Source organism: Pogoniulus pusillus, chromosome 6, assembly GCF_015220805.1.
Source record: "Pogoniulus pusillus isolate bPogPus1 chromosome 6, bPogPus1.pri, whole genome shotgun sequence".
Lineage (NCBI taxonomy): Eukaryota > Metazoa > Chordata > Aves > Piciformes > Lybiidae > Pogoniulus > Pogoniulus pusillus.
Genome location: NC_087269.1, coordinates 37,074,410 through 37,093,096, shown reverse-complemented (window position 1 = coordinate 37,093,096; position 18,687 = coordinate 37,074,410). Strand labels below are relative to the sequence as shown.

The following is an 18,687-nucleotide window of genomic DNA, read 5'->3' as shown; positions in this document are numbered from 1 at the left end:
CCCGCCGCACGGCGGCACTCGGCTAACGTTCTCCTCCTGCAGCTGGGCCCGGCCGCCGTACTTGGAGCGGCAGGGGTCGGTTTCCGTGTCCTTACGCGACTCCACGGCCGAGAGAATCCGTGCTGCGGAGCTCCCCGCAGAGCGCGGCCCAGCCGCTGCCCGCCGCCGCACCGTGCCGGCAGCGCCGCGGCCCTGGCCGCCCTCAGGGCGCTGGCAGCGCCGCCGGCTTCTCCCGCCAACCCTCTCCCGCCACTTCCAGTTCTGAGCGCTGGTTCCCACAGCTCTGGCGCCGCGGCCACAGGCAACAGCAGCAAGCACCGGGAATCAGCAGAGGCTGACAGGAGCGCTCCAGCGGCTCCACTTCAAATTTCTCTGGAAAAAACCCCTATTTTCGAGTGCAAGGGCAGGCACTGAACAGGCAAGATGCAAACTGCCCATGTTTGGAAGGGGTGTTCACTGCAGTGCTGAGTTTCCAGCAAGAGACTCACGCCCCAGAGACACACACGGCGTAACAGCCAGAAAAAAAGCAGCAGCTGGTTTACCAGGCAAAAAAGGTAAGTCCTCCTCAAAACCTATTGCAGCAAACATGATTTTCAGCCATCCTCAGAGGCGAGCTGCTTTACCAAGGAACAAAGACAAAGAGGAATGTTACTAGACAGGCTTTTACTTTTTGATAAAAATCATCTCAGTCCAGATCTGTACCAGAGGTTACTCAAGTGACCCATTAAAACCATGTCCTCAGTTTCCATTCTTAAACCAGTTGCTTCTCTTGAAACCGCCACCACTGCCACCTTGCCTTCCATATCCGAACCTGGAGAACCCTCGTCCGGCCTCCTGAGGTAACTCTTCCAGCTCAGGCAATTCCTTTGCCACTGATAGTTGCCAGCGCCTGGTGTCACTCCACTGTTCCTAAAACAAGACCAAGTAATGAGGCTTCACCTGCCTGCAGCTGTGTCCATGGTACCCTATATCATCAAAAGCAACACTGAATGAAAAGGCATCTCCAAACAAATCCCATCCATGCTGAAACAGGTCAGCAGATCCCTCTTGGTAAAGAGTTCACAGTCCCTGTGAGAAAAGGATAAATGACCACAAAGGGACAAGAAGGGTGGAAGCAGACGGAAAAATGGTTACTTCTCAGATGCACTGGAGATGTCAAAATTCAGAGCAGAGAGAGAATATATGAGAGGTAATATAATGAGAAGTGAAATCAGAGAGGGTTGCATTTTCCAACAGTTGTGCTGACAGTTGTCTAGGTAACATCCTCATCCTCCCATACCACCCTATAATCAATCCTATACATATCAATCACCAAATCTCAAATCACCAGGTTCCAAAGGCAATTCTGGCCACAGAAACATACCTGTATGTTACTCAGCTCACCAACAGGGATATCAAAGCACACTCCCTATAGCAGGAAAAAAAAACAATTAAGAAAATAAAAGTATCTGCTTTCTCTGTCCAAGAACAGACACACAACCGACACCACCTGCAACTGCTCATACATACTAAGTGCAGAAACCAGAAACAACAAAAAGCCTTATAGAAGCTGAAGAACAATGCAGTTAAAACACAAAAGGTCAAACAAAAACACAAATTGAAATACTCTCTGCCAACAGGAGCATTGCTTGCAGTCAGCCTGGCTGTTTAAAAGGCATCATCTGGCACTAAAAGCTAAAAACATGCTTGCACAGCAGACAAGTGTCAGACATGTCAGAAGCCAGGCTGACAGGTGAATGCTGTATTGCTTCAGGCAGCCAGTCACTGGCCTACTCTACAGCTGTCTTTTCAGTGCAGTGCTATATTGTGTTAACGCAAGCTTACCATGAAAAAATAAAGATCACAAGCACCACTCCCATTATATACATATTTCTGATACGTTGTTTTGTTTTGTTTTAGGATAAAATTCCTGCATGTCAACTTAGTAGCCACATCTCCATGCAGGTAAGTGTCTTTTAAAAACACTCCTCTATCTTCAGTGCATTTGTTTTTCATAGTGCATGCAAACAGCAGTTTCAGAGGGCCTCGTATTAAGTTGCCATTTTCTGAGCAATGAGATTGAGTAGGGAAACAGTGAGATATCAACATTATCCATACTGGTACTTCAGAACTGCTGCCCCAATCACTACAAAAACTAGGCATAGGTACACCCCCCCCCCCCCCCCCCGACCAGTGTTAGGCCATCTTACCATCTTCCCCTTGAGGAAACGCATTGAAGAAATTTTTTCATCTACTTCCTCCCCAAGCTGTTCTTTGAGTCCTCGCCAGGCATAGCCCATGGTATGCATTTCTATTGAACACTTCAACACCATGGTCACAAAGCCCTTCAGGAAATAAACAGAGAAAAGCATTTACAAGACTAAACTTGGTTGGACATCTTGTAACTCACTAATGAACTATGGAATAACTTGTTATTGCAATGAGGTATTTAATCCTAGGAAGTCAGCTTCCCAAAAGTGAAGTAAAAGCCTCCCAAGAAGCTGAAAGTGTCTGTGTAACCTTGGATTGCCCATTGATACAAAGGCCAGTAGCATTTCTGCATTTTAACCCATAATAGAGACATTTATACAACATGAAGTTACTCCTAGAAAACAGGTTAAAAAACCCTGAAGTGATAGAAGCACCACAGTCCAGTCCCATATTATTTCTGAAAGTGTTACCATGCAACAAACTGAGCCAAGTTCTCCCTAAATGCATCAGAGAAAAGAAGGTCTGTCCTTTGTGATTACATCTTTGAAATCAGGTAATCACATGCTTGGCTTACTTGAAATATTACAGAAACATAAAATCTTTGTGGGAAGGGAAAACTACAGTATCAGGAACCAAATCTATTAGCTTGTAAAACGTCATTAGTTAAATTCCCCTAGAGCACTGAAGTGTTCTGTCACTTAGATCTCTGAGAAATTCTTGTAACTCTCATTACATGAAAATTTACTAACTGATTTCAAGCTTCTCTGGTTTCCTGTGTGCCATAAGAGCTGATTTTAGTTCAGGAACCAGCAACAAACCAGCAGCTGGGGAAACCCTACTGAAAGATGCCATCTCAGCTAGACACGAGCAAGTGTTAACACAGGTAAAACGTTACTCACGGCAGTTGAGTTGAGTAAGGAGCGCTGCTGCACATAAGATGCTCCAGAAATATGGGCTAGAGCTGCAGCCAGGGCAGCAACTGCTCCTTTTTCATCTATGAGCTCTTGAGCAGATTTTCTGAAGTAGTCAACTGCAGCAGGAGGAATGGCCTCCAACAACCTACACAGTGATAAGAGATAGCAAAGGCTAGTGTGCAGCCACATGAGACACAGACTTCAGCTTTCAAGACAAACAAATTATCTCTAAAGTCTTTTCCTATTTATGCTCATGCTTCATTACCACTCATTTAATTTAACACCTTCAGGATGCTGAATACCCTACACCCTTCTATTCTGTTAATCTAGCTAAACCTCTTGAAATCTGTCCAACAATGAGGATGTACAATACTGTATGTTGGAAAGCATCAGTAAAAACATCAAGGGCAGGCTCTAATATATCAGCACTCTGAAGGCCACACCCAAGAATCCACAAGAAAGTGTTGCCAGCAAACTTTTACAATGCCAGTGCTGGTCTAGAGAAGGCCTGTTGCTCTCAGTGAAAGCTGACTAAATTGTTTTCACTGTCTCACCCAGAAACAACCGATCTGGGAAGCTGAGAAGAGTTACTTTTGTAATTGTATTTTCAGTCCACCATCATTTCTCACCAATTTTCACTACACAGCAAACCAAACACCATGCTGGCGATCTCTTTTATGCTCATCAAATCAGCTTTAATTATAATAATCCCTATCAATGAAATTTCCACCCATGGGGCAACAAATGTAAGCAGAGCTGTACGGAATGAAAACACAACAACCCTTGAGAATAGAATACAAAAATACAGGATAAGGTTGAGGCACCCTCACTGCTGTAGAATAACTCATACTAAATATTGCACTTTACACACTGCTCCTAAACCATCCAAGAATCACAGAATCAACCAGGTTGGAAGAGACCTCCAAGACGATTCAGTCCAACTTATCCCCCAGCCCTATCCAGTCAACCAGACCATGGCACTAAGTGCCTCATCCAGGCTTTTCTTAAACACCTCCAGGGACGGTGACTCCACCACCTCCCTGGGCAGCCCATTCAGCAACTCTCTGTTCTGCTACTAATTTCTGATGTCACAAAGGTTAAATTCTACAGGAACTTGGAGAACACTGTGCTCTACCAAAAAGTCTGTGTTCAAGCACAGAGGTTGACTGACATCATCTTATAAAAAGAAGCCAGTGTCTATATTGGATGAGGCACTTAGTGCCATGGTCTGGTTGACTGGATAGGGCTGGGGGATAGGTTGGACTGGATGATCTTGGAGGTCTCTTCCAACCTGGTTGATTCTATGATTCTATGATTCTATATGCAAAACATTTTTGACTTTTACAACATGGGCAAGGCTATGTCCAATTCCAGGTGTGATCTCCTACAGCCCTGTATTAACAGCGTTACTGTTGATAAGATCTCTAGACATCCTTGAAGAACAGGCAAATAAACTTACTTTTTGGCATCATCACTTGAAGCTTTAATTACATCTGTAGCAGTAGGAACACCCACACGCTTAAACGTAATCCCCTGAAGTTAAGAAAAATCAGTTACAAGGTGTTTTCAGCACGCTGCAACTCAACCTCACTTAAAGTCACATTACTGTGAGCTCTAGTCACTTACTGTTTACAACATCAACACAATCTTTAAAGTTATTTCTAAAGCTAGAATAAAACTTTTTCATTTCTGCCTCTGTTAATCTGAAGCTACTTTACATCCACCTACATGCAGATTTTGAAGAAAGGCAGTCTCCTTCATGCATTCCTGTCTTTGCCTGCTGACACCAGAGTACTGCTAACAAGGGAAACTAATGGGACATTAGCAGAGGCTGATAGAAATGCGTTTCACAAACGCTTATTGAATACAAATACTGCAGGCCTGCTCTACGTACTGTGAGACTTGAGTCTCGTGTCGGGTTCATAAGGAGCCCATGGTTACAAAATGCAAGAGTAGCAAAGTCTTTTTAGGAGCTGAATAGTTTCATTAAGCTGAGTTCTGAGGTAGAACTCACCGCTTTGTGCTCAACCTGCTTCAAAAGATCTTCTTCTCTTCTCTGAAATAAACAAATACAGACTCCAGTCCGTCCAGCTCGACCTGTCCGTCCAGAACGATGGATGTAGGAATCAACATCCTTCAGAAATTCACAGTAACATGAGAAAATATTATGTCATTTGAATTGTGGACATTCATGCATTTTAATAGAGAGAAAATGCAAGCTAAATTCTATGTAGAAGCCCAAGGAGTGTTACATTTTGTCTCTATATCCATACCTACACTACACACATATCACTCAGGTTTGATATGCTACCCTTCCCCATGTATGCTTCCTCAGGTTTAACAAAGACTAGTGACATAACCTTTTAACTATTCAAAGTCAGAAAGAGGCAGCAGCAGTATTTTAGAATTGTTGTGAAACTCAACAATGTGCTAGTTTGAAGCAGGCTAGAATGTTTTGGTGAGAAGAACTAGATTACAGGCTGTGAAGTGAAAACAAGGCTGATGTCTACTTCGCTCACAGGCTTGCTGAGAAGTATAGGAACAAGAAATAAAAACATAGATAATCACTCTCACTGGGGCTGCTGGCTGAGCTGCATCCCTCCATTTTGAACTAATCCACTTGGCTTCCTAACCCCCTGGCCGAACCTCCATTCTTCCTTGGGACTGGGGTAAGGTTGAGAGGGGTAGGGGGAAGGTGCAGGGGCAGTTGAGAGCCCCTCCTGGGGACTCAGGTTTCTGGGAGGGCTTTTGTGTTTCTGTATTACCTTTTACCTTGTATATTTCTGTCTATAACTGTATATACTGTAAATATCTGCTTGTATGTTGTGCCAGCTGTAAATATAAGCTTCATTCATATCTCCAGAGCCGTCTGAGTCTAGTCTGGGTGACTTTCTAAAGTGTGGGGGGGAAAGGGAACACCTAAACCATTTAGAAGGGACTCAGACAAGCTAAAAGAATATCAAAGCTTTCCAGAGCAACTGAAAGCTGTCACTTTCACCTTAAAGTTTAAAAACTTAACTAGGAAATTCTGCATTTACAGAAAAACCTCATAATTTGTGAAGCAGAACATACTTTTGGTGCAACAGAGAAATAACCTATTGTTCTATCACAAACATAAATCACATTTGTAGCTTCCTTAATGACTTACTTTTGGTGGTGAACACTGTACAACAAGGTCAACCTCAGGAATATCCAAACCACGGGCAGCTACATTTGTTGCAATCAGAACTTCAAACACACCATTTCTAAAGCCTTTTAATGTAATTTCTCTCTGTTTCTGTGGAATGTCACCATGCAATGACTGGGCATCCTGTCAGTGAAATAAACCATTAGCACAGAATTTAAAAGAAGAATCTAGGCTGCAGTATCTAAAAGCATTTCATTACAATCCACAAAATATCGTGCAGAGCAATAGAGAATAACTGCACAGTTGATACCAAAGGAGTATAAAGCATCCCATTTTGTGGCATGATCCCTCTTCTGGGACAATAATACTCAGAAGCAGCAGTTTTACCATAGTATTATTTGGAGTATCCAACAGTAAAACTGCACAATTTGCAGTCTTCCATGGCAAAAGGGTCTACTGCTGCACTGGAACAAATGGATGCAACTTTAAGCGGTGCTTGTCAAGAGAGCTAGCAAGACACTTTGCTCCTTTCCCTAGAAAGCAAAACCTAGAGATGCTGAAATTCCCAACCCCTGCAGGTGATATGAATAACCTCCACATTTATGAACTACTGGGCAAACCACATATTCCCACCACTGCTCGTTCTCTGAAAATTGGCTGTTCTGATGTGCCAAAAGCAGAGCCAAGAGGGAAGACAACCTGCCTGGATGGGCAAGGAGCTTGTGAAGGAATTAAGGGAAAAAAAGAACATATCACCTTTGGAAAGAGGGGGAGGGAACTCAGGAAAAAAGTAAGGATGTTGCTAGGTCGTGTAGGAAAAAAAATAGAGACAAAAGTTCAGTTAGAACTTAGACTGGCCACTGCTGTGACTGATAACAAGAAACATTTTTATAAATACATTAATGGCAAAAAGAGGGGCAAGGATAACCTCCACTCTTTATTGGACAAGGAGGGGAATGTACTGACTTAAGATAAGGAAAAGGCAGAGGTGCTTAACACCTTCTTCAGCTCGACTTTCAATAGTAAGGCAGATTGTCCTCAGGACACCTGCCTCCTCAGGTGGTAGGTGGGGTCAGGGAGCAGAAGGAAGCAATTGAGTCTCTTGGATCCTCACAGGTCTATGGGACCAGATGGGATCTACCCTAAGGTGATGAGAGAGCTGGCAGATGAGCATACCAAGCCACTTTCCATCATTTATCGACAGTCATGGCTTACTGGGGAGGTCCCTGAAGGCTGGAAGCTGGCCAGAGTGGCGCCCATCCACAGGAAGGGCTGGAAGGAGAACCCGGAAAACTACAGACCTGTCAGCCTGACCTCGGTGCCAGGCAAGATAATGGAACAGATCATCCTGAGTGCAATCACAGGGCACCTACAGGATGGCCAAGAGATCAGACCCAGTCAGTGCAGATTTAGGAGAGGCAGGTCCTGCTTGACCAACCAACCTGATCTCTTTTTATGACCAAGTGACCCACATGGTGGATGTGAGGAATGCTGTGGATGTAGTCTACCTGAACTTCAGCAAAGTCTATGACACTGTCTGCCATAGCAAACTCCTGGCCAAGCTGGCAGCCAATGGCTTGGACAGGGGCACCCTGTGCTGGGTTAAGAACTGGCTGGATGGACAGGCCCAGAGAGTGGTGGTGAATGGAGTACATCCAGTTGGTGGTGTGCCCCAGAGATCAGTGCTGGGCACAGTCCTATTTAATATCTACACTGATGATCTGGATGAGGGGATTGAGTCCACCATCAGTACGTTTGCAGATGACACCAAGTTGGGAGCATGTGTGGATCTGTTAGAGGGCAGGAGGGCTCTGCAGAGGGACCTAGACAAGCTGGATAGATGGGCACAGTCCAATGCCATGAGTCTGAACAAGTTTAAGTGCCAGGTTCTGCACTTTGGCCACAACAACCCCAAGCAGCGCTGCAGGCTGGGGACAGAGTGTCTGGAGAGCAGCCAGGCAGAGAGGGACCTGGGGGTACTGGTCGAGAGCTGACTGAACATGAATTAGCAGTGTGCCCAGGTGGCCAAGAAGGCCAGTGGTATCCTGGCCTGTATCAGGAACAGTGTGGCCAGCAGGACCAGGGAGGTTATTCTTCCCCTGTACTCAGCACTGGTTAGGCCACACCTTGAGTGCTGTGTCCAGTTCTGGGCCCCTCAACTTAAGAAAGATGTTGAGGTGCTTGAATGTGTCCAGAGAAGGGCAACAAGGCTGCTGAGGGGGAGCACAAACCCTACGAGGAGAGGCTGAGGGACAATAGGAGGCTCAGGGCAGACCTTATCGCTCTCTACAACTACCTGAAGGGAGGCTGTAGCCGGGTTGGGGTTAGTCTCTTCTCCCAAGCAACCAGTGACAGAGTAAGAGGACACAGTCTCAAACTGCACCAGGGCAGGTTTAGGCTGGATGTTAGGAATAAGTTCTTCACAGAAAGAGTGATTTAACTGCAGAAGTCAGCTTTTAGAAACAGCTTTTATACATTTTAAAACCACACACAGAAATAACTTCATCCACACAGCTGTAACCTCATAATAAGTATTTCAGGACATTCGACCTCTGAATATCACAGAATCATCGTATGTTAGGGGTTGGAAGGGACCTCAAAAGATCGTCCAGTGCAACCCCCCTGCCAGAGCAGGATCACCTTGGACAGGTTACACTGGTTTTGAAAGTCCCCAAAGAAGGAGACTCCACCACCTCTCTGGGCAGCCTGCTCTGGTGCTCTTCACCCTCATAGTGAAAAGATTTTCCTTTTGTTCATGTGGAACCTCCTCTGCTCCAGCTTGCAACCATTGCCCCTTGTCTTATCATTGGACACCACCGAGAAGAGCCTGGCTCTGTCCTCCTGAAGCTCATCCTTCACATCTTTAAAACACAAGCAAGGTCAGCCCTTAGTCTCCTCTAAGCTAAAGAGACCAAGCTCCCTCAGCCTTTCCTCATAAGGTAGATGCTCCACTCCCTTCAGCATCTTGGTGGCTCTGTGTTGGACTCTCTCAAGCAGCTCCCTGAGGTCCTTCTTGAACTGAGAGGCCTAGAACTGTGAACACAATATTCCAGATGCAGCCTCATCAGGGCACAGTAGACAGGAAGGAGAACTTCTCTCGACCTACTAACTACACTCTTTCTAATCCATCTCAGGATACCATCGGTCTCCTTGGCCACAAGGGCAAGACCAGGACTCCCAGTTTCCTTTCCCCTATGCTGCTCTCCAACAGGTCAGTCCCCAACCTACACTGGTCCATGGGGTTGCTCTTTCCCAGATGCAAGTCTCTACACCTGGCTTTGTTGTATTTCATTAAACATGTCCAGAATATCCAGAACTGCTGTTCCTCATTCAGATCACATTACCTGTTTGAGTGAAGCATTCATAGCCAGTTCATTTGCTTCCCTTTTGGTCTCACAGAAGACGATGGTTCTCCCACGGCTGCCACTGTAGACTTGAATGATATCCCCAAGAACTCCTGCCCTCTGTGATGAGCGACACTGTATAGCCAAGTGCTGTTCAGGAAAGAAACTTGATAAGCATCTATGTTAAATCTAACCATGCACAGGACAAACAAAATGAACACAAAGTTTGGTTTTTTTTAAGCTTGCAACTATTACCCCTATACGAAAGTCTTGCTTAAAATATTTGTTTCAGTCATGCACAAGTCCCTACAAGCCCCCATTTGTCAAGACAGTGCAGAAACCACTTCATTCAGGCCACATGCACTTAGGACCTGCACTGCTCCAGGCAAAATCACTCACTTCCACAGTCGTGGCAGTCCTCTGAGTCTTCTTTCCAATCAAGTCAATCTGTTCATATTCATCTTTCATGTACTTTTTTGCTACATCATATACCCATCGTGGACAAGTTGCAGAAAACAGTAGTGTCTGGGGGTTGTTCTCAGAATCTGGAAGGAAAGGCCACACATTTTATTGATTACAACAGACTCTGAAACTTGAAAACCAATAAAAAAGTGAAAAAATCACTCTCAAATTAGAGGTTTCTATGTGCAGCAAGTCAGCTACAAGATGGAAACTCAAAAGCAATGAAAACATTTTTTTTCCAAACCCTCTACACACCAAAGGCAAAACTGCAGTAATTTTAACTGAACCAAACTGAATTCCTCTATCCTGCCTGGGAATAAATGCAAGACAATTCTAGATCTGCTAAAAGATGTTTATACCATGCCTGGTCCTCTCAAATAACAAAAAGAAGATTCTCAATCCCTCTTTGCCTTCATTCCAATACTAACTAGCTGTGAGCAGTATGGCTACATGCAAAGGAAAACAGCAGGCTGGAAATGGCAGACGGAAAGGACGCTGCACACCAGGGTTAAGAATTATCTAACAAGATTACTCCAGGTAAGAACAATTTAACGCACTATCTTCAAGGCTTAACATACTTTTCATAGCTCCACTGGTTCAAACACAAACACACATTGCAAAGAACACTTCCTTACAATTCCCTACAATTTATTTTCCAGCTACGAAGAAAACTTCTAAGATTCAATCACTATGACAACCTAAACAGATTTCCTTTTTTGAGAAGATTATCTGTGCTTTTGGGCTGTCAGGATAAACATCAGCTCAGCACAAATGGGGAGAACGAAACAGTCAACAAAAACTGACAGTGACTGTACAGTATCAAATCTAAGATCCATGAAGCTCATGTAGTCTCTCCAACAGTAGTTAAAGATACAAGAACTCCGCCAGCAATCAGTGTTTTGTGGCTACCAGAGCCAGAACTGATAACCTTGCTTTCAGTAATCTTTGATATTTCTACTTCAAACAATTCAAGTCACTTCTCAAAACTTTTTGGCACTGACACAACATGATGAAGAATTTCAGGCTATTAAACCAACCTTCTTCTGCTCTGTACCTGCTACCTGGTGGCTTTGCTCAGTGCCCACTACATCAGAAATGAGCAAATATTACCTAGTTGTCAACTCTGTGTGACAAGTGCAGACACATCACAACCCTAACCCTCTGTGCTCAGTCACACAGCACCAGGGCTTAGACAGCTGGGTTGTGTTTCTTGCTTGCCTCTTTTCCCCCCGACTTCTTCCCATTCCAGCCCTTCTACCATCTGTGACCTTGCTCTGAATCTTTTCCAACTCTAGTTCACTCTTGTCTCTGAGATCCCAGTACCTCAGAGCATCAAAGCACCAGAAATTTTCAAAGCAGCATAACTGCGTTTTCTGCAATGTCCTCTCCTCCTCTTCTGATGTCAGAATTTACCTTTTTTATAAGCAAATCCTAAGATTTCTTCCACTTGTTCAGCAAAGCCCATGTCTAACATGTGGTCAACTTCATCCAAAACAACGTGCTTCACACTGGAAAGATCCAGTTTGCTATTCTGAACATGGTCTTTGATTCGTCCAGGAGTTCCCACTAGAATATCAATGCCACTTTTAAGGATATCAACTGGAAAATAAGAAAAACAAGGACAGGGTCAGAATGCCAAGAGACAACAAGGTTAAAACTTATTAACAGCTCTAATTTTAGAACAAAAGTTATTGCTCTTAATTTGTGAATAAAGGACTGTGTCCAGTCTGAGCAACAAGCAAGTAAGCTTAATGGCAGTGCAAGTTACTCTGTCAACAATTGCAGCTAAACCACAAAGTTACAGTAAGACATGACAACTTCCAAGCAGCAATCAGCTGCCATTAGAGCTTTACTACAGAAAACCACTTTGTTTTTTCAGCTGTCTGTAGACAGAGAGAGACACACACACACATACACAGTTCTCCGTATGGTTGTTCAGTCCCAGTGCATGTCCACACAAAAATACAGTGAATCATAGAATCAGCCAGGTTGGAAGAGACCTCCAAGAGCATCCAGTCCAACCTAGCACCCAGCCCTAGCCAGTCAACTAGACCATGGCACTAAGTGCCTCATCCAGGCTTTTCTTGAACACCTCCAGGGATGGCGACTCCACCACCTCCCTGGGCAGCCCATTCCAATGCCAATCACTCTCTCTGTGAAGAACTTCCTCCTAACATCCAACCTAGACTTCCCCCAGCACAACTTGAGACTGTGTCCCCTTGTTCTATTGCTGGCTGCCTGGAAGAAGAGGCCACCCCCCACCTGGCTACAGCCTCCCTTCAGGTAGTTGTAGACAGCAATGAGGTCCCCCCTGAGCCTCCTCTTCTCTAGGCTAAACACCCCCAGCTCCCTCAGCCTCTCCTCATAGGATTTGTGTTCCAGGCCTCTCAGCAGCTTTGTTGCCCTTCTCTGGACATGTTCCAGCACCTCAACATCTTTCTTGAACTGAGGAGCCCAGAACTGGACACAGCACTCAAGGTGTGGCCTGACCAATGCTGAGTATAGGGGCAGAATAACCTCCCTTGTCCTACTGGCCACACTGTTCCTGATACAGGCCAGGATGCCATTGGCTCTCTTGGTTACCTGGGCACACTGCTGGCTCATCTTCAGCTACTGTCTATCAGTACCCCCAGGTCCCTTTCTTCCTGGCTGCATTCCAGCCACTCTGTCCCCAGCCTGCAGCGCTGCTTGGGGTTGTTGTGGCCAAAGTACAGAACCCCACTCTTGGCCTTGTTAAATCTCATCCCATTGGCCTCTGCCCACCCATCCAGCCTGTCTAGGCTGCTTTGCAGAACTGCAATCATTCTCTTACACGAAGGCTTACTGGAACTAAAATAATTCAACCCAGGTTGCAGATCTTCTCTAAAAGGAGTATCATGGTTCCTGACCAGAGCAAAATGCTAGAGGGGCAAAAGAAGCCAGTTATGGAATTCATTTGAAGAAAGTAAAGTTGAATGCAGCAGTAATTCTTTGGCATTTACTCACGCTGTTCTTTATATGGAGTCCCTCCATAAAAACAAGCCACTGACAGTTTCCTGGTGAGATTCTTGAAGTCTCTGGCTACCTGAGTGGCCAGTTCTCTGGTTGGAACAAGAACCAGCACCTACAGGGAGTGAAAAGAGACCAAAACACAGCTGTGCTTAGGAGAGGGTACTAGGAGAAAAGGCTTTTGTGCATGTCAAACAGTTTATAATCCCACTCTTATTCTACATTTGTTGCAGAGGTGTCCACAGCAACCCATCAATCCCAGCAATACTTCCTGCCACCTGAAGCCTCATGGCCAGCAAGAGGAAACAGGGAAAAGTGTTACAAGGTAACAGACACATCGAATAACAGGTTTTTCCTCCCTTAAGTTAATGACAGATAAAATAGACACTTCATTAACCAAGGACAAGCAAGGTGTAGGTAATAGTCATTAAAAAATTTGGATTACTAAGCTCTGAAAACATGCACTCTAGGCATCTACTCTCCTCCTCTGCCTACCTACCTGATTTCCTCCAGTATCTATCCTTGCCTCTCCATTTTAAGAATGATACAAATAGCTCCAGAAATATTTCAGACAGGAAGATTTTCAAACTTATATTGTCTTTAATGTAACTAAAAAAGTCTAATGATAAATATACATGCTTCATTCGCTTGGGAATAATGATATCCATGTCTAGTTACCAATTCCATCTCATGCCTGAATAGAAATATAAACACCACTTGCATTCACTGAGTCTCCAGATGAGAGAGAAAAAGGCAAACCAAAAGCCTTTGGTTATCACTACGAAATTTACAGTAAGAAGCAACCTCAGTGAACAAAGCCAAGTCCAGCTGACTCCACTCCTACCTCAGAACAGGCAAGGGACTGAAGCCCAAAGCCATATGCTAACTTCCTGAAGACAGCAGTCTGGTAGTCCATTATCTATTACTGCAGTGACCTGATCATTGTCCCAAATGGAGTTACAAGGAACCCTTAACGTGAAATGTGTTGTAACAATTGTTACATCCCATTGTCATCCCAATCTGAGTAAAGCATACAACACCACAAAACCCAATCCTGGTGAAAAGCTCCCAAACAAGTGTTCCCAAAGCAAAATGACTTTTGAAAACTGCCACGTTCTAGGGATTCAGTGTTAACCCTTGAGTGGTAAGTTACTTTTGGTGCACGGCCTCTTCTTCCATCTTGTGAGACACTCTGAAGTTTTTCAATCAGTGGAACAGCAAAAGAAAAGGTTTTCCCAGTTCCTGTTCGAGCTTGAGCAATTACATCTTTGCCATCATAGATGGGCTGAAAAGTCGTCACTTGCACAGGGAACAGGTACTTTACACCTCGAGCTGTAATATAATCCAAAGAGGTTTCATTAGAAGGTAACAGCTATGTAACTAGCCTGAGGGTGTAGGGTGCATCATGTCAAACTCTCTACACAACAGGAGACACAACTTAGAAGAAAAGCACCCTTTTTTAACTCCTGCTCTAGATCAAAAAGGCTTCCAACTCCAAACACACCTCAGTTTCCAACATGCAATACAGCCTTCTTTGTAATTTCTGGCATAAGACAGAAGGACAGGAAGAAAGGAAATGAACAACCTGCTTTTTCTAGTAGAGCCCAAGACTTTTGGCTTAATTTTGAAGGTGAGATGGAGAGGGTGGTGTTTGTTTCAAAACATTCTAGATTTTTGGCGATTTTGGAATGTGGAAGTAAAATGATCCATCCAAAACAAATTTCTGAACAAGAAAATCATAAAGGAATGAAAATTTTGTGTGATGAACAAGAATTGCACAAGTTCTCAACACAGGATAAAAACTTTGCAATGGCTACTTCCTCAACAAAACTAATTGAGAACTGAGAAGAAAATATCCATAAGCATGAGAATAATCATAGACAATCTGTGCACAGGAGCCAAATAATCACCATATATTAAACACCCTTACACTTAAGTGATATTGTAGACACAGATATGGAACTGAAGTAAAGATACACAGTAAATAGAGTGGTGCTGACAAGAAGAGACACCCTGTCTCTAGTATGTATATCTTGGGATAATCATACCATGGAAGAATAAACTCACTCTAAAACACTAGAAATTGAACAAAACTTTGTTCCTACTATAGACAGTAGAGTCTTTGTATATCTACAGTGACTGCCCACCTGCATATTCTCACCAAACAATAAATCGAAGACCATTTAGGACAATTTACCCTTGGCTTCTGTCTCTGCTCATAGGGCTAACAGAGTTCAGTTCTGAACCAACATTCATTGAAATTTTTTTTGCCATGTTAACTAACCTTTGAGAAGGTTGATGGTGTCTTGGGTGAGAGGGAAATTGGAGAAGGCACCTTCTTTTTCTTCTTCTGTCAGCTCCTTCCATAAAGATGGAAAAGAAAAAACTTACTAGCCATAAGAAATTAGCAAATAATACATGCTACAGAGACACACAAGACAAGTCTGCTTTACTGTTGCTATTTCAGCAGGTATCATCTTTGTTAAAAAAAGAAAACCCTTATCACAGAAGTACTTCACAAACAAAAACGTCATCAAAATGCCAAGTGGGAAATTTGAACCCACTCACACTGTATAACGAGACCCAGTGACACAGGCTGCACCACCTTTCAGTGTTACAGTGTCTCATGATTTTCATTCACTAAGCTTTTATTTCTTCACGAGTAGATGGATTTGCTGAAGCCTTAAGTCAGCAAGCTGTGAGCTTCCACTTAGTTTTACTGAAGAAATTCAACAGTCTGGAGATGTCAAATAATTTTAGGCTCAAAGGGCGTATGAAGAGTCCATAAGAGGGGATTCAGTACTCTGTAGGGGTGTAACTACCCAGGAATTTCTTTATTCAGGTCTCTTTTGAGAGGAGCACTCTCCTGAGGCACCTAGCGTGAGCTGACCCTCCTGCTGTACTGCTTTGCTACACTGTTACTTTTATAAAACACAATGCCTGAATCTGCTTTGGGAAACCAAAGGTTTAAACTTCAGAGCACATTAACATCACACACTCAGAGAGAAGACAAGTGAATTGGGAATAAGCATGCTGAAACTTTGAAGTGTTAGTTAAGTGATATAAAGGGCTGAGTGCACACATGTAAACCTTTAATCAGAAGCTACTGACTAAGTCAAGGATCAGGAATGGATCTAGCTGATCTCTGAGTAGCTTAGAAAGCCAGGGCATTGATTCTGAACCTCACGACTGAACAGGAGGGTCTCCTTTCCCTCTCTGCATCTTTGGTCCCTGTGTAATCACTGCAATCAATTCTAACTCAGTTTTCCCTTCTCCACTTTTTCCACACAGCAACTACCGAAGTGAACCTTGGCATCGAACACTGTCAAGCTGCACTTTTACAAATTATTTAAGTGACCTAAAACGCTCATCTGCAACACTATGACCTTCTCTTACAGGGCGCCTTGTAAAATGCTTCTTTTAAGAGTCTGTAAGCAGAGAAAGAACCATCACAGCTGGAGGCAGGGTACATTCCTGAAACACCGCTTGCCTGCACAGCAAGGAAAAAAGCCTTGGCACTGCAGGCAAGTTGCTATACGACGAGAAGCTAGTACATGGAGAACTGCTCCCTGCTAGTTGCCCTGCTGCACACAGGATAAGCTGCTCCAAGCGGCTTGGCACCTGCCACAGAATCATAGAATCAACCAGGTTGGAAGAGACCTCCAAGATCATCCAGTCCAACCTAGCACCCAGCCCTATCCAATCAACCAGACCATGGCACTAAGTGCCTCATCCAGTCTTTTCTTGAAGACCCCCAGGGACGGTGCCTCCACCACCTCCCTGGGCAGCCCATTCCAATGGGAAATCACTTTCTCTGTGAAGAACTTCTTCCTAACATCCAGCCTATACCTCCCCTGGCACAACTTGAGACTGTGTCCCCTTGTTCTATTGCTGGTTGCCTGGGAGAAGAGACCAACCCCCACCTGGCTACAATGCCCCTTCAGGTAGTTGTAGACAGTAATAAGATCACCCCTGAGCCTCCTCTTCTCCAGGCTGAACAACCCCAGCTCCCTCAGCCTCTCCTCATAGGATTTGTGCTCCAGGCCCCTCACCAGCTTTGTTGCCCTTCTCTGGACATGTTCCAGCACCTCAACATCTTTCTTGAACTGAGGGGCCCAGAACTGGACACAGGAGGGAAAGCACAAGGAGACAGCTACCACGGCTGCCGCACGTCCGCTGCAGCTTGCGCGGGTGCCGGCACTCCCGGGTGCCACCCACCTACGGGAAACCGCGGCGGCGGACGCTGCTTCTGACAGCCTTCACACTACCACGGGACGTGAATTAACCAAGCCAAGGGCTCCGTGGACTGGGCATTAGTACCTCCGCTACGCTGTCTTGCTCTCCAGCGTCAGTGTCCCCGGAGGCGCTCTGGGATGTCACACCATTGCTTACAGCAGAGGAAAAATTCACCGTGTGCTCGCAGACGTTGGTCTCTCCAGCCAAACCGTTTGCCTTCTCCTTGACTTTTTTTGTCTTCTTGGCCACGGGAGGCTCAATGTCACCGTCCCCCAGCCCGTTCTCTTCAGGTTGGGTTTGCTCCCCCTCGATCTTGCTGAGCCGCTTCACCTTCGCCCGGCTCCCCTCCTGCCCAGGGAAAGCAGACGTTACCGGACGGAGCAGCCTCCTTCGCCCGTCCCCTCTGACAGCGCGCTGTTACTCGGCTTTACCGCCCGAACCCCCCTGCCCGGGGCTCCCCCCGCACCGAGCCCAGGGCCGGGCCGAGCCGCACAAAATGGCCGCCCCCGCGGCGGCACATGGCTCGCGTTCGCCCGCGCCCGCCCCCACCTTGGCCTTTCTCCGGCGGCCGCGGCGAAGAGACTCCTCTCCCGACGGTGTCTGCGGCTCGGCGGGGCTGGCGGCGGGCCCGGCGGCGGGCATGGCGAGCGACTGCTCTCCGGGGATGTACACGGCGACGCTGCTAGTGCTGCTGCCGCCGCCGGTCTCGTAGCGGCGTCCCCAGGCGCTGCGCTCCGCCCCGGCGCGCAGGAAGTGAGGCGCGGCGCCGAGCGCGGCCGGCGGGCGGACAGGGCCGCGGGGCAGCGCCAGCAGCAGCAGCGGGCCCGCCGCGGCACCTGACAGCCAGCCCAGCCACCGCCGGTCGCTGAGCGGGCCCGCTGCTGCTGTTCGGGTCGCGCAGAAGCCGAGCCGCGCTGCCCGACCCCACACGCCACCCATGCGGCCGCTGCGCGCCGGCCCCGACCGAGCCCGCCTCTTCCGGCGGCGCTGCCCCGCCGGTCCCTTCCTCCAGCTTCCCCGGCTGCCGGGGCACCGCACGTCGGGTCCGCCGCCTGCTCCTCCTGCCTCCACCGGGCTCCCACCTTCCATCTTCACACTCCGGTAACCGGGTTGCTCTATCACTGCGAACCGGCAAAACAACGCTTCCCGTGTGTAATGGGGCGTGTAAGCGCTGTCTGCGGCACGGACAGTGCGATCGAGTGCACCGTAAGCAAACTGGCAGATGACACCAAGCTGAGCGGCGTAGCCAGCCCGCCAAAGGGTCGAGATGTCATCCAGAGGCAGCTGGACAGGTCCATGTTGAACCTCATGACGTTCAAAAAGCCAAGTGCAAGGAGTCCTCAGTATCAACAGACCGCGGACGAAGGGCAGCCCTGAGGAGGAAGACTGGGGTACTGGTGAGTAAAAAGCTGGACGTGACCCGTTA

General features: G+C 46.2%; 1 protein-coding gene across 1 annotated transcript; it reads right to left on the bottom strand.

Moving 5' to 3' along the window:
- Positions 1–646: 646 nt before the first annotated feature.
- On the bottom strand, positions 647–18,350 carry LOC135176422 (nucleolar RNA helicase 2-like). Its single transcript, XM_064145575.1, has 15 exons — positions 17,811–18,350; positions 17,346–17,609; positions 15,310–15,385; positions 14,179–14,357; positions 13,023–13,140; positions 11,451–11,636; positions 9,975–10,120; positions 9,576–9,725; positions 6,253–6,414; positions 5,119–5,238; positions 4,564–4,637; positions 3,090–3,249; positions 2,190–2,324; positions 1,364–1,408; positions 647–909 (listed from the first exon to the last, which is right to left on the bottom strand). Exons 1-15 carry the CDS (start codon positions 18,348–18,350, stop codon positions 739–741), a joined length of 2,526 nt encoding a protein of 841 aa, XP_064001645.1. The 3' UTR covers positions 647–738.
- Positions 18,351–18,687: the final 337 nt, after the last annotated feature.

Bases quoted from the DNA above. Each gene is read 5' to 3' on its own strand.
- LOC135176422 (XM_064145575.1), bottom strand. From the start codon at position 18,350: ATGGAAGGTGGGAGCCCGGTGGAGGCAGGAGGAGCAGGCGGCGGACCC. The intron at 13,141-14,178 runs GTAACTTACCAC...CACTCCCTGTAG, and splicing joins GAAGAGGCCGTGCACCAAAA to GTGCTGGTTCTTGTTCCAAC. The intron at 10,121-11,450 runs GTAAATTCTGAC...CTTTCCTTCCAG, and splicing joins AGGATTTGCTTATAAAAAAG to ATTCTGAGAACAACCCCCAG.